General features: G+C 52.8%; 2 protein-coding genes across 10 annotated transcripts; both read left to right on the top strand.

The window, feature by feature from the left end:
- The first annotated feature begins 91 nt into the window (after positions 1 to 91).
- Positions 92 to 10196, top strand: LOC123619506 (uncharacterized). 8 transcript variants are annotated; one of them, XR_012510588.1, is made up of 5 exons: positions 116 to 214; positions 2386 to 3494; positions 3588 to 3856; positions 4738 to 7837; positions 9303 to 10196. XR_012510588.1 is itself a non-coding variant. In XM_074374803.1 (5 exons), exon 5 carries the CDS (start codon positions 7030 to 7032, stop codon positions 7540 to 7542), a length of 513 nt encoding a protein of 170 aa, XP_074230904.1. In that variant the 5' UTR covers positions 116 to 214; positions 2386 to 3494; positions 3588 to 3856; positions 4738 to 6576; positions 7009 to 7029; the 3' UTR covers positions 7543 to 10196. The 8 variants fall into 8 exon arrangements, 6 of the variants coding, with proteins under 6 accessions (XP_074230902.1, XP_074230903.1, XP_074230905.1 ...); XR_012510587.1 differs by having other exon boundaries at positions 8984 to 10196; XM_074374803.1 differs by having other exon boundaries at positions 4738 to 6576; positions 7009 to 10196.
- A 2307-nt stretch (positions 10197 to 12503) lies between these two features.
- Positions 12504 to 14888, top strand: MFSD5 (major facilitator superfamily domain containing 5). Of its 2 annotated transcripts, none has more exons than XM_074374796.1 (2): positions 12504 to 12695; positions 13275 to 14888. In XM_074374796.1, exon 2 carries the CDS (start codon positions 13293 to 13295, stop codon positions 14643 to 14645), a length of 1353 nt encoding a protein of 450 aa, XP_074230897.1. In that variant the 5' UTR covers positions 12504 to 12695; positions 13275 to 13292; the 3' UTR covers positions 14646 to 14888. The 2 variants fall into 2 exon arrangements, with proteins under 2 accessions (XP_074230897.1, XP_010962661.1); XM_010964359.3 differs by lacking the exon at positions 12504 to 12695 and adding an exon at positions 12765 to 12903.
- The last annotated feature ends 40 nt before the right edge of the window (positions 14889 to 14928 follow it).

Here is a 14928-nt window from a genome sequence, read left to right as displayed (position 1 = left end):
GGCTCCCTCCTCCCCCTCCCGCCCTCGCTCCTCCCTCCCCTGCCGCCTGCCCCTGCCCGGCTCCCTCCTCGGTGCCCTGGGGCTGGGGGGCGGGGGGTGAGGGTTGGGGGGTGGACTGGGCGGGGCGGCCCAGGACGCCTGGGTCTCTGCCCCTCCCATTCGCTGGGCTTCCGTGGCTCCGTACCCGGGAGGCCGGGCAAGGATGGCAGAAGAGGTCAGTGTCCTGGGCCCATGATGCCACCCTTTCTGTCTGGCACTTTTCCCTGTCTTGCCATTCGGGGGCACTGGTTGAGTTCTCCAGCCAGGCTGTGGTTCAGGGAGGCCAGTCTCTGTACCTCCCCAGGGTAGGCAGTGGGGGCTGTATCCACGTCCTCCCCGGGGTGGAGTGACTGCGCAGGGATAAGCCAGGGCAGATGCGACTGCCTTTACCCTTCGCTTAGCCTTCACCTGCAAGTCAAAGTAGTATCTACTTCCCCTTGCCTACCCAGGGAGCTCCTTTGGTCCCAGGAGCAAACTGGTTTAACTAGTGGAGTTTGTCGGGGGTGTTAAGGCCTGCGTTTAAGGACCTCCTCCCTCTCACCCTGCCTTGAGTAAGCTGTGGGAGTTAGGGCTCCTGGGTCCCTGGCTGACGATGCCGTCCCCACCTTTAGGCTTGGGTCTGGAGGGGAGAGGCTGGAGAGGAGGGCAGGAGGAACTGTAGCTGGGAGTGGGAGGAGCCTTGGGCTGGGTGTGAGGGAGAAAGCCCCAGCCCAGGGTGTGTGTCTGCCTTAACTAGCGCCTGCCTGCCTGCCTGCCTGCCTGCCTGCCTGGTGGATGCGCCACGAATGTTGTTGACTCTGGGTCTGTGTAAATATGTGCATGCGTGCGCCCAGAGTGTCAGTGTCTGATGGGGACATTCTCTGACTTCAACGTGACTGCTGCAGAGTGGGAACCCTGGGGTGTCAGTGTCCATTCTACTGGGGACAGAGAGAGAAGAGAAGGAGCCTGAAGTACAAATTCTGTGCACCCACAGGGACTAGGTGGGAGTGAGAAAGTGAAGGGCAGCAGGAGTAGAGGGGGCTGGGCTAGGCTGGAGAGATGCACCCAAAGGACCTTCCCCAGCAACAGTCCCGGGACAGCCAGCACTGGGGACACCAGCTCCTGGTCATGTCACATTTTCCATACTGGAGAATACCACCCTGGGGGCTAGGTATCCTCCTCCCGGGAATGGCCACTTTGGGTAGCCAGAGTCAGGTGAAGGGGAGGGGGAAAGAAGCGGCATGCTGTGGCTCTCTCTGGAGAACAGGAGATGTTGATGGGGTGCAGACAAGGCCCTCCCTTTCACTCTAGGGGTGGGAAGAGCTGGGAATAGGTACTCCAGGGTCCCGTCCCCAGGTGGCCTGGCTGCTGTTGACTTAGCTTGGTTACCCTGGGAGCAGTTCTCAGCAGTGTGGGAGGGGCGGGTGTCGGGGAGTTGGACCCAGGCGTCCAGGCTGGGGTGGGATGGCACTCTGCCTGTGTGGCAGGGATCCTGCCAGGAGACTGCCAAGTTAACCCCTCCTTCCCTGGTGGTGGTGGCTGGCGGAAGAAGGGCGGGCCCCGCTGTGGTTTGTGAATGTGGCCCTAATTCCCCCTCCCCCTCCCAGCACATCTGTACTTGGTTTACAGTGAATGAGTCTCCTGTCCTCATGAACCGGGCGAGGGCACCACTCCCTCCCTGGGCCCTGGCTGGGCATCCTGACACAGAACCAGACACCACCCACCCCTGAAATGCTCCCCCTGCTGGGTTGCCCTTTCTCAGCTCTTCGCCTTCTCCTTAGAGGGGCTCAGGGGCTGGCCCCCAGAGCTAAAGCTCTAAGACTGTGCAGCTAAGGTAGCAGATGGGGACAGAGAGGCTAAAACGGAGAACAAAGTCTTGAGTAACCTGGAAAGAAAGAGTGGGTCTGTCTCTGCCCTCTTTGTCTTGGTTTGTCTGTCTGTCTTTGTCTCTGCTGGGTGTTTGTCCATCCATCTGTCTTCGTAACTGTGGCTCCGCCCTTCTGGCAGCCTCTAAGGTCCCCAGCCAACGACAGCAGCCAGGGGGCGATGCCCAGGAAGATCCGCCCCATGCCGGCCCTTCCCCTTGGGATTGCCGCGCCTCCGCCCCCGCCCCTCCCCAGGACCCAATGACTGGGGTCTGTTGGCTGCAGTGGTTTGGAAGTCAAACCAAACAGCCCAGGCAGATTAGGGAGCAGAGAAGAGAGGCATTGTGAGGGATTCAGATGCTTCTCCTCTCCGTCTTGCATCCGAGCCTGTGTTCTGTCCAAAGATTCCAGGAGGAAGCTTGAGAAGGGGGTCTCCCACTCTGGAAACTGGTGGCGAGAGCTCCCCTCATTTCTCTTTCTCTTGGGTCATCTCTCCTTCTAGGCTCTGCTCTGTTTTGTAGTTGCTCCCCTTAGCCACCCGGGCAACTTGGAGAAATGATGTCTTGGGAGCCTGAGGACCAGGCTTCCCTTGCTCCCTTCATCACGAAGACCAAAAGGACAGGAAAAGGATCCAGACCTGTCTCACCTACCCCGACTTTGCTTTATCACCCACCTTTAATTGTCACTCTTGCCCCCTCCCCACCAGCATCCAGACATAGAATAGGTAATTTCCCCATACCCAGTCCAGTATTGGGGGGTGTCCTATGCCAGGCTCAGAGGTGGCTAGCAGATGTCTGCAGGAGGTGGAGGAGCTATGTTACAACCCCCAAGGACATCATTAAGGCACGGAAGTGCCATCGGGGCTTGGAGACCAGGGCACCCAGGGAGAGCATGATGAAAACATGTTTTGTACAACACGTGTCTTCTTCCCCTTCCTCCCCTAATCTTCCACTTCCTCCCCCTCAGCCTTCTCTGTGATGAGGCTGGTGCCAACCTTGCCCCGGGTGCTTGCTCAATTCTACCCCTAGTATCAGGCCTATTCTGCTGCCTGCTGGCTTGTTGGCTTTCCTGGTGAGTGAGTTTGTGTGTGGAAGGTCCTTACCAGCCTCAGAGCTGCCCAGGTCCTCGCATAGAATAAGGCCTTGATTTTGAAACACAGGATTTGAGGATTAGCCTAAACAACTCTAGGAATTTCTCCCCTGAACATGCACTACTCACCTGTTCAACAAGTCTTTATTAAGCATCCACTGTGTGCCAAGCACTGTGCTGGGCCATAGGAATCCCAAGGTGTGGTCCCTGCTCATAGTCTGTGGAGGAGTCAGATACTAACCACATAACCCACAAAAGCACAAGTGATAACCAATGTGGAGAGGCATAAAGTACTGTGAGAAGGGATAGTAGGAGGATTTCCCCTCTAGCCAAGGAGATCAGGAAAGGCTTTTGGGGGAAAGAGTGAGAAGGAGAATGGAGAGAAGGGAGGGCAGCAGAAAAGTATGTGCAAAGGCCCTGGAATCAGGGTCCTGGCTCCCAGCCACCCTGCTCCCCCAGAAAGAAGAGGTTCCCTCCATTCCTGCTTCTCACCTGGATTTGATATGCTGCAAGGGAGGGACGGTAAGTACCTCTTAATGGCCCAAGGGGGACCCTGGGACACCTGGTGACCCTTCCCTGGAATGATTCCACCCATGTTTTCATCTCTTCCTCCAGAAAGGGAAACAGAGGCACAGATAGGGAAGAGGAGTCCACAGGCTTAGGCCTGGGATTATACACAGAAGACAAGGCCTCACGTTGTTGGCAAATCCCTCAGGGGGAGGGATTCCTGAGTTTGCCCAGCTGGAGCCACGCCAGACAGAAAAGCCTTCTCCTCTATGCTGTTTGACCATGCACCCTTCCTCTCTCCGATCCAGCCCTGACCTGTCCCGGTCCCTGGAACGAGGAGCATGTCTGCCTCCACGGTTGCCCGAAGTGTGTGTGAGGTCAGTGCTCCAGGTGTCTGCCAGTCCCTGTGTGGGTGGGTGGAGCCGTCTGTTCTGTATCGAACCTCCATCAGGGATTACGGTGTTATCTCTCCTCTGTCCACTGGGAGGCTTCCAGCTTCTCCTGCCCAGACACCAAGGTTCCAAGTTTCTTCCTTTCTGAAGAAAAGGGATGGAGGGTCCTTTGGAGGAGGGAGCAGGCTTCTTTGGGGCTGTGCCTCCTCCAGAGCTGGCAAAGAGGTCATGGGACCAATGGGGTTATGTTCCAGCCCTGCTCTGACCCATTTTCCTCCCTGAGCCCACATCCCCTGGGGCCAGGGTGTTGGGTGGGGCCAGCCTGGCACCCCCGCACCCACACCTGGGACTTCCCTTGGATGGAAACTCCCAGAACCCTGGTATCCTACCTCCTCTGCCAGCTCCCACCAACCGCCTGGTTCACCTTCAGTCAATCTCCCTGTCTGCCAGCTCTCTACCAGACTACTACTCTCTACTACTACATCTCTGCTTTAGCCCTGAGGGGCCTGGAGGATGTGGGCCCACTCTGGGGCCATCTTTGATGTCTGGCTGTCCTTTCTAATGGACTCCTTTGAATAAAAGATTTGGAGCTGGGGGAGGAAGTTGGGAAGCTTTCCTTTGTTGAGCACCTACTCTGTGCCAGGCAGTGTGCTAGGCATTTACATTCCTCACTTAATCCACACAGCAGTCCAAAGAGGCAGCAGTTATTATCATCCCCATTTCATAGAGGAGGAAACTGAGAACCAGAGAGGTTAAGTGGCTTGCCCAATATCATACAGCGAGGAAGCAGCAGAGTTAACGGGGGAACCCAGGTCTTGGTGGTCCTGAGCTCTCTTCACCACGGCAGGCTTCCTCCTCTTCTGCAGCTGCCCATCTATCTGTGGGATGAGATACATGGGAAACTCACTTCAGTCCAATTCAGAAAACAGTTATTGAGCATCTGCTATATGCCAGGAACTGACTGGTGGCAGACCAGAAATACAAGGTAGGTCACTGTCCTCGAGATCTGGTGGGAAATGTAGGTGTACAGACTGGGGAGTATGTAACTTCAGCATAACGATTTGAACAAGGTGGCACGGAGCAGAGAGAGAAGTACTTTTCTCTTTCTGAAAGAGTACATAAATATATCATGAACAGTGTACAGAATAAATTGGAATAAAGTGAATACCTATTCAACTGCCATCTGGATCAAGAAAGAGTACTTCCTGCTCTGCAGAAGTTCCCAGGTGTCCCTCCCACAAAACCTCCCTTCCTTAAGAAGTAACCACCATCCTGACTTTTGTGATAATTATTTCCTTCTTTCCCTTTAGGGTATTAGCACCTAGGTATGCATCCCTAAACAGTATTGCTTAACTTTGTCTGTCTTTGAGGTTTATTTAAATGGAATGACACTGGATTACCCTTTTGTATCTTACTTAATTTGTTCAACTTCTTGTTTGTGAGAGAGAGATCCAAATTTTTGCCCATAACTGTCTTTTTTTTTTTTTTAATTGTGGTAGAGTATTTGGTTGTGTGAATATACCACAATGTATTTTTTTAAAATTCTATTGCTGGTGAATGTTTGAGTTGTTTCCAGTTTGGGCCATCATAATGCCACTAAGAACATTCTGGTACATGTTTCACAGTACCTACATGCAAGAGTTTTTCTGGGCTATAAAACTGAGTCAAAGTGCACATACAGGCAATCTCAATTTTATCAGATGATACCAAACTGTTTTCCAAAATGGTTGTACCACTTCCACGGGAAGTGGAACATTCTAACCTGGGGCAGGTATAAGACCAGGAAGACCCAGGTACTTCCTTCCCTAAAACCCTCAGTGGTTTTCCCTTTTCCTTGGAATAAGACCCAAGTCCCTACCATGGCTCCCAGGGCCCCTGCCTTGCTCTCTACCTGTGTCATCATGACCCTCCTCCTTGCTCTTTGTACTTGCTGCACCCCCCTTTCTGGAATGTTCTTCCGTCAGATATCGCCAAAGCTCTTTCCCTTGCCTTCTTCAGGTCCTTGCTAAAATATCACTTCTCAGCGGCATTTTCCCTGACCACTGAATTTTCGATGGCAGCCTCCAGCCCTCCTTATCCCCTTCTCAGCTTTAGTTGTCTCCACAGTCCAGCCACTTGGGTTCCCTTCAGCCTCGGGCAGCTCTCCTCTGATCTGCCAGGGCTTAACCGACTGTCTCCCCCCCGGACCTTTAAGGGCTATCAGACCTGACTGTTTCAGGGCTGTCTAGCTGCCCCTTCTGCCGGACCCACCTCTGAGTCACCTTTTATCACACCACCCTGGTTTTCCCCATGGTCATTTTCATGCTCTGAAATAAGCTAATGTATGTGTTTGTTTACCTCTTTGGTTTTTGTCTCCACCCTGCCCCACCCCTCACTTTCATGGGAGCTCCACAGGAGAGCAAATGCTGCCGCTTTCTTGCTCTGTCCCATGGCCAGCACCAGCTGCGTGTTAGATCCTCCAATAATAATTGTCAGGCTGGTTGTCAGTCTTGCGGAGACAGCCAGACACCCCCACCCCCACACCTGGGACTTGTCCTGTCCGGAAACTCCCAGAACCTAGGCCTCCTCCCTCTGCTGTCAGCTCCCACCAACATCACAGGCTCAGTCTCAGAGTATCTGTTGCTGCTGCTGCTGCCGCCACCACCCTCTGTCTCCTCTGGGGACTGTTTGGGAGCCTGAAGCAGCTGTTCTGGCCATCAGGGCTGGTGAGTGATGGGCAGGGGTCCTTACCCAGGCAGGTGTCAGGTGCCTGGAGCTCAAGAAATACTTTTTGATTGAATAAAGGGGAAGGCTTCAGAGTTGATCAGACCTCACCAGGTAGAGAAAAGAGAAAGGGCGCTCAGAGCAGAAGGAATGGTGTAAACAAAGGACTGGAGGTACAAAAGTGCACATCATATTGGGAGAACATGTTCTGGTCTGCTGCCCTTGGAGGGTTTTCAGTGGAGGGGAGGGGGTCAGGAGAGCACTGCCAGGCAGGCCTGAGAAGGAGGTCTAGATGGGAGGGTGGGGGGTGGATCTGAGCTCCTACAGGATCAGCAAGGCTCAGCAGTGTCTTAAGTTTAATCCTGTCCCCACCCCTGCTCCCCATAGTCTGCCCCTTTGACTCCACCCCTGCCTCCCCTTCACCCAATCCCCAGCCTGGCTGTTCCTGCAGCTGAATGGACTTCTCTCTGGGCCTACGACTGGGGCCTCGGAACAAGAAGGCCAGCCACCAACAGCCCCTTCCACCCTCTGGGCACGGTCCACCAGCTGCCTCTCCTTGTCTGTCCTGTCCACCCTCCACCTGTGCCTGCCCCTGCCCTGGCTGCCCCCCTCCCACCTGCTCCTGCACAGCCCACCCATCTCATGCAGCTACCTGTCCCTCTTGTCCCGGCCTCCTTGGCCCACCGTGTACCTGCTCCTGCCCTCCCTGCCCTGCTTGTCCTCCCTTGACTTGTCCCCACAGTTCCTGCATCCCATGCTGTGGTCCCCACTTGACCTGCTGCCACCCCTCTCCTTGCCCCATGTACGTGTGCTCTAAGGGTCGAGCCCCCTGTTCCAGCTCCTGCTTGGGCTGCAGTGACAGCTATGGCTGTGGCCGAGGTGCTGCCTGGGGACCTCTAGGCTCCACTGGCCGCTGCAGCTGCTGCTTCAGGGGACAGCGCACCTCTCGGCACTGTCTGATAGTCTAGCTTGGCTGTTGCCCCACTGAGAGATTAGAAGTCTCCCAGATCTCTCCTGCAGCTGCTTCCTCAGCGGGGAGGCAGATGCTCTGGGGGGTGGATCAGCTGGACCCTTCACCCAGGCCGGTGAGACAGCGGCTGGCCACCCAGAGCCCCGGTCTCTTCCTCAGTCCTGAGAGAGAGAGTGGACCACCTGCTTTGAAGTTAGTTTCTGGGCATGCTCCCGTTGGTTCCAGAACCTCCTCTTCTGCAACTTCTGGAATAGAAAGTCTTCTTCTCAGAGCCTGCCCCATGGCCCCTGAAGGTGAGCAAGTTGGCCATTTTCCCCTCTAGTCTGCCTCCCCTGCAGACCCTTCTTGGCTCATCTCTGCAGTGTGCATGGATAAGATGGGTCCTTCCTCTAGAGGTGATAGGAGATCCTTTGTCCAGGGGCCACTTTTCTTGCCCCATGGACCTCCACCCATCTCCTTGACTGACCTGTGAGTCTCTGGACCCCTTACCTCTCATTGTGAGTATGGTAAAGAAAGTCAGTGGCTCTTGGACCAAAAGAAGAGGCTGAGCAGAGGATTCCTGGTTCCACCCTCCCTTGGATATCATGACATCTTTCATGGTCCTTTGCTTCCAGGAACCTGGCACTCTCTACCTGGATGTCTTATCTTTCAAATCTTTCAGTGCTCGCCCAGCCTCATGACCTCAATCTTCCAGCAGTAATCCCATCTGTTACATCCATGCTCATCTGGCAGGGGGCGGCCGAAGCAGGGAGCCCTTGACTCAGGCGCCAGTGATCCCATCCATGCATAACTAGTTGCTAGATGTAAGTCCCCTGTCCCTGAGGGTGGGGCTGGGGGTTTGGAGAAGCCACCAAGAGGAAGCCGGAAGTGATAGGCCTACGTATCTGCCCAAGACTGGACCCTAAGCTAAGAGGCCCTAAGCACCCCTCCACATTTCCCAAGACTTCTGAGGCTAGCCTGCTTCAATCTTCTCTTTCTCGCTCCTTCTCTGGGACCCTTTGTTCTTTCCTTTCTGTCTCTGTTTCTCCTTCTGCTTATCCTTCCTTCTAGCTTTTTATACCACTCTCTCCATTTCTATTTCCTTCTTTCTGTCACCTGGACATTCTGCCTTCACCTCACTTGTGTCTCTGTATCTGTCTTCCCCACTCTATGTCCCTCTCTTTCCCCATCTAATTTAAAATCTATTTAATGTATCTATCTTTTGCCTTCCCCCTTCCCTGTCTCAGTCCATGACTTTGTGTTTGTTTTCTTCCTCCTCCTATCTCTCTCTTTTCTGTCCTATTCTGCTTCTGGGTGCAAGTCATTCTCGAACTCTTCTATTTTTATGTCCCTTTCTGTCTTTGTCTCTCTTCCTGTCTTCTGGGTCTAGCTGTTTTTTCATTTCCTATCTCTCTTTCTGCCTCCCCACTATCTAGCTTTCTCTCTCTCTGTCTCCCTAGGTCCTGCAGCTGCCTGCACACTAGGTCTCCGGTGTGCCCATCTCACTGCTGCCCAAGGGCCAGGAGGACACCAAGTCCTCCATTGTCTCGCTGTCCCTCACACCCCCATGCCCTGGAGTGAGTGAGGGCTGGACACAGCTACCAGAACAGTCCCTTCTTCCCCTACTCACTGTCCTGGCCATCCATTCTTACTCAGCTCTAAGCCCAAACCTTTTCAAAAATGATGTTTTTCTCTCAACTTCTTATTCTGAAAATTGACAACTGAAGAGAAAAAGAGTTACACACTTACGCTGCCTGTCCTGTATAAACTATATTTCAGGGTAGCCAAATAGCTCTACGTGGCGAAGAAAACTTATTTACAGAACTCCAGCTAATGTAGGGGGAATATGCAATTAGAAAAATCACCATTTTGCAACGGTTAATGAAATAAGGGATCAAAGCAAGAATTAACAGTGGATGCAGCCAAGGATGATAGTTGATGGAGAACTTTACTATGGAGGAATCAAGCTATCGCTCCCTGAGCCAACTGATGAATCTTAGTTTCACTAAATCATATACCATGTACCTCCTGATATGATGCAATCTGATGCACTCAGCACCACCTTTGAAGGATTCTTACCAAAGAAACAAACCAAAAAACTGAACATGATTCTAATCAAACCTCTAGAGCTAACCTCTATTTATTTAATGGGAAATGTGGTGGATGGAGGAACAAATTAAATGACATAACAAAGAAGTAAGGAAATATACCAGAACGTGGGACATTCCAAAGGAAAACTGAGCTGCTTTCTTCAACTAGTCAATGGCTGGGGAGAAAAGTGAGTGCAGACAAGAAGACAACTACTACATGGAATATGTGGGCCTTCTTTGGTTCCTGACTGGGACCACCCAATTGAAAAAAAAGATGTTTTTAGACAGTTGGAGACATTTAATTATGAACTGGGTATTCATGATGCCAAGGAATCAGTGTGGATTTTGTAAAAATGGCTTTGAGGTTATGTAAGAAAAGGTCCTTATTTTCTGGAGATGGATTGAAGTGATGTATTGAATTTTTAAGTGTTTTGTCAAATAAAAAAAGGACAGAAAGAAAGGAGTAGAAGGAATGAAGGGACAAAACCAATATTTTTGAATTAAGTATATAGGATTTCATAGAACTATGATCTCTACCTTTGTGTATGTTTGAACATTTTTGTAATAAAAGTTTTAAATGATATGCCTTGGGTAGCACGGTCCTAGTAACTCCCAGAGCATCCTCTCCACCTGCCCCAAAAGCCAGGACTTCCTCTGGAACTCCCCACACACAGACCCCAGCCCTCCTTGCCCTCTATTAGAAGTGTGTCCTAGAGATGGATTTGCACTCCCAAGCTGTCCTTTATCCCCTCCAGCCCTCTGCTGGCACATTTCCCATGTTTCAGGTCTTTCCCAGCTGTGTTTCAGAGCTCTAAGGGGCCAAGGGAACCTTAAAGAGTAAATATATTTTAAATAGGTCCCACAATAAAAACAATCCAAAATAATGTAATCTTCAAGTCTTCTTTTGTCAGGTGCTTCTGAGCAAAAGGCAACTCAGTAATGGAAGAACTCTGGCCTCCATCCTAGGAAAACAGAAGGCAAGGCACATAAGGCCATCCTGTCCCAGTCCCTGCCTTCATTCAGCATGACCTCCTCCCTCAAAAAAAAAAAAAAAAAAAAAAAGACCACCAGAAACTGAAAGACAGGGTGTCATGAGTTCAGGAGATTTCAGTCCAGGACCAGGATGGAGGGCGTTTGGGTTTCCCACCACCTCACTCACTGAATGACCTTGGGGAAATCATGATGTTTGAGTCTTCGTGTTTCTAGACAAATGCATGGGAACCAATATCCCTTTCTACTCTCTAGAAGTATGCCAGTTAGGGATAAAGGCACTTTGGAACTTGTAGGATATAAATCTTAGTTGTTTACTTTATCGTAAGAAAGTATTTCTCAAGATGTAATTCCAGACTGTCCCACCCTCTACCCTCCAAGCTTTAGTATAAAGAAAACCAACATTTACTAATCACCTGTGCAGATGGGTGAACTCATTTAATCTTCTCAGAAATCATGTGAATGTGGGATTGGAAGATCTGGGTCCCAGTTGACTCTACCTATTACCATGTGACTCTGGCCATGTTACTTAACCTTTCCAGCTCTGAAGGATAATAATAGTACCTACCTTACAGGTTGTTGTGACAATTAAACAATTCATCTATAGCAGCTGGCCTGGGACTTCTTAAAATAGACCTTAAGTACATAATAACTGTTTCATAAGTGTTACCAGCTAATAGAGGCCAGCACTTTCACAGTAATTTACATGGATTAACTTATTCACTCATTTATTCATCAAATTATTTTTTGATTGTTTTTTATGTACCAAAAAGTGTTTTAAATACTGGGAATACAAGAGAACAAAACATAAAAATCTGTAGGGAGAAGAGATAGCAAATAAGTAAAATAAATAGTGTGCCAGATGTGTTAGGTGCCTTGGAGAAAATGGAGCAAAAGAGAATAGAGATTTGGAAGGCAAGCAGGTAGGTTGTTGTGGGGAGGTGGTGTTGCTACTTCAAACGAGATGGCCAAGGAAGGTCTCTCTGATAAGGTGACACTTAAACAGAGAACTGGAGGAGCTGAGGAAAGGAAGCATGTTGATATGGAGGAGAACCAGAACTTACAGGGCACCGTGTGCAAAGGCATTGGTGCTAGCCAGTATAGATGGTGTAAAAGGAGCTGGGGGGGAGAATGGAGGGAGGTGAGGTCAGAGAAGCAGCAAAGGAACAGAGGACAGAGGGTTTTACAAACCTTTATAAAGATTTTGGCTTTGACGCTTAGTGACATGGGAAGCTATTGGAGGGTTTTAAGTAGATAATACTAAGGCTGGAGAAAGAGGTTAAATAATCTTTCCAATATAACACAGCTGGTAAGTGGCAGAGGGTGGGCATTCAGCTCCAAGGATGAAGTTAACCCTTAACTGCCACTGACCTTTAGCTGTTTTTATTTGGACACTGCTCTCCTATGACTGCAGACAAAGAAACTGGGACACTGAGCAGTCATGTGGCCAGACCGAGGTCACACAGCTAAGTGACAGAGGTGGGATTTGAGCTTTAGCCTGTCTGCAAGCCAGAGTCCAAGTCCTTTACACCACACTGCCTCCCTCAGGTGTCTGGGCCATGCTGACTTCTGGCCTGGAGGTCACTACAGTGGGAGCGGAGGGAAAGCGAGGAGCCCATCATCGGCTTAGGGCAGCGGTGTTCCTTAGGAAGCTCAAGCCCGGGCTCTGCGGGACTGCTGGCATTTTCCCAAGCACAGCTGTGCTCCCTAACCCATGGCACGGAAATGGGTCTTTATTTCCAGGTGACCCGGCAGGTATCCGGGAGTCGAAGGAGCGGGTGTCACGCTAGAGCAGCGGACGGGACCGAACCGAGAGCAGCGACCGCCACGGCTTCCAGTCGAGCCCCTGCCGGCACCCGAGTGGGGGCAAGAGGGCGGGGCGGGGGCGGGGCTTGAGCGCCGCGCCCCCGTCACGTGACGGGGCCAGCATGGCGGCGGCCAGAGGCCTACCGTGCTCCCGGAAGCAGGCCGTGAGGGGCGGGCGTGCTGCTGGAACCCGACCTGGAACCGGAGACAGAGGTAGAGCGGGCAGGGCGGCCGGGCGGCCTGGAGCCGGACGTGTCCGGAGCGTCCCCGCAGACCGGGGCAGCAGGTGAGACGGGGTCTGGGCGAGGCGCGAGCGAGTGTGGCGGCGCTGGGCGGGGGCTAGGGGGCGCAGGGGGGTGCCCTGACCTGGAGGATGGGGGAGACGCGCGCGCGTGACCCTGAAGCAACTGGAGAGGCCCGCCCCGGCGGGAGGGATACCCGGGACAGATGACGAGACACAGAGGGCAAAACAGGCTCCCCAAAGAGGATGGGAGGTAACACAAGGAAGTACTATATGCAGACGCTGTTATGGGAGAGGGCAGCAGCCCCTTAACTCGCAGGGCTGGGATTAGTGAAGGAATTCTCTTTGCTGTGCCAGGCCTGGGTGGGGCGAATACTCAGTCTTCTCCCCTCTCCTCTTACCCCTCCCTGTCCCATAATGTCCTAGGAGCCCGCTCTGGCGGGCCACTCCTCCCACCCACCCAACTGGTCCCTCCGGTCTGAGTTCTGGGGGAGTGGAGTTGAGGGGTGGGGAAGTGCAGTTGTCAGGGGTGTTGGGTGGAGCTGCATTCTGCTTAGACACCCAGCCCCTTGACAGTGCTACTGGGGCAATGGATGTGACTCTGAAACCTCCCCCTCTCCCCAGGTCGTCCGGGGGCCGGCCATGCTGGTGACTGCCTACCTTGCCTTTGTGGTCCTCCTGGCCTCCTGCCTGGGGTTAGAGCTGTCAAGATGCCGGGCTAAGCCCTCTGGAAGGGCCTGCAGCAACCCCTCCTTCCTTCGGTTTCAACTGGACTTCTATCAGGTCTACTTCCTGGCCCTGGCAGCTGACTGGCTTCAGGCCCCCTACCTCTATAAACTCTATCAGCATTACCACTTCCTGGAGGGACAAATTGCCATTCTCTATGTCTGTGGCCTTGCCTCCACAGTTCTCTTTGGACTGGTGGCCTCCTCCCTTGTGGATTGGCTGGGTCGCAAGAAGTCTTGTGTCCTCTTCTCCCTGACTTACTCTCTCTGCTGCTTAACCAAACTTTCTCAGGACTACTTTGTGCTGCTGGTGGGCCGAGCACTAGGTGGGCTGTCCACAGCCCTTCTCTTCTCAGCCTTTGAGGCATGGTACATCCATGAGCATGTGGAACGGCATGACTTCCCTGCTGAGTGGATCCCAGCTACCTTTGCCCGAGCTGCCTTCTGGAACCATGTGCTGGCTGTAGTGGCAGGTGTGGCAGCTGAGGCCGTGGCCTGCTGGATGGGGCTGGGGCCTGTAGCGCCCTTTTTGGCCGCCATCCCTCTCTTGGCTCTGGCTGGGGCCTTGGCCCTTCATAACTGGGGAGAGAACTATGATCGGCAGCGTGCCTTCTCAAGGACCTGTGCTGGGGGCCTGCGCTGCCTCCTGTCGGACCGTCGTGTGCTGTTGCTCGGCACCATCCAGGCCCTGTTTGAGAGTGTCATCTTCATCTTTGTCTTCCTCTGGACGCCTGTGTTGGACCCACATGGGGCCCCACTGGGCATCATCTTCTCCAGCTTCATGGCAGCCAGCCTGCTTGGCTCTTCCCTGTACCGCATTGCTACCTCCAAGAGGTACCACCTTCAGCCCATGCACCTGCTCTCCCTTGCGGTCCTCATCGTCGTCTTCTCCCTCTTCATGTTGACTTTCTCTACCAGCCCAGGCCAGGAGAGTCCAGTGGAGTCCTTCATAGCGTTCCTACTTATCGAATTGGCCTGTGGGCTTTACTTTCCCAGCATGAGCTTCCTGCGGAGAAAGGTCATCCCCGAGACGGAGCAAGCCGGTGTCCTCAACTGGTTCCGGGTGCCCCTGCACTTACTGGCCTGCCTGGGGCTCCTGGTCCTCCACGATAGCGATCGCAAAACGGGCACTCGGAACATGTTCAGTATCTGCTCTGCCATCATGGTGATGGCTCTGCTGGCGGTGGTGGGGCTCTTCACTGTGGTCAGGCATGATGCTGAGCTGCGGGTGCCCTCACCCACTGGGGAGCCCTATGCCCCTGAGCTCTAACCCTGTTTCAAGACAAGGGAGCAGGGATGGACCTTGAATCCTGCCTCTTTGGCGTTGTACAGATCTCTCTGTGACTGACTCTGCTACTATCTGGCCCCTCAACCTGTCCTGGGGCCCCTCCTGCCAGTGCTTTGGGTTGGGAAGCACATGAGGGTGATGGCTTGGAAAAGAAGATGCCAAAATTTGCCTCTGTGTTGCTCCTTTCCCCCTTTCCATTTGAAAATAAACACTTTTAATCGGTCATTGATTTGATTGACTCATCCTCACCTGCACCCACCTCAGT

The sequence above is a fragment of the Camelus bactrianus genome, chromosome 12 (assembly GCF_048773025.1).
Source record: "Camelus bactrianus isolate YW-2024 breed Bactrian camel chromosome 12, ASM4877302v1, whole genome shotgun sequence".
Taxonomy (NCBI): Eukaryota; Metazoa; Chordata; class Mammalia; order Artiodactyla; family Camelidae; genus Camelus; species Camelus bactrianus.
Note: the sequence above shows the minus strand (reverse complement) of the source record. Positions and strands in the feature narration are given on the sequence as shown.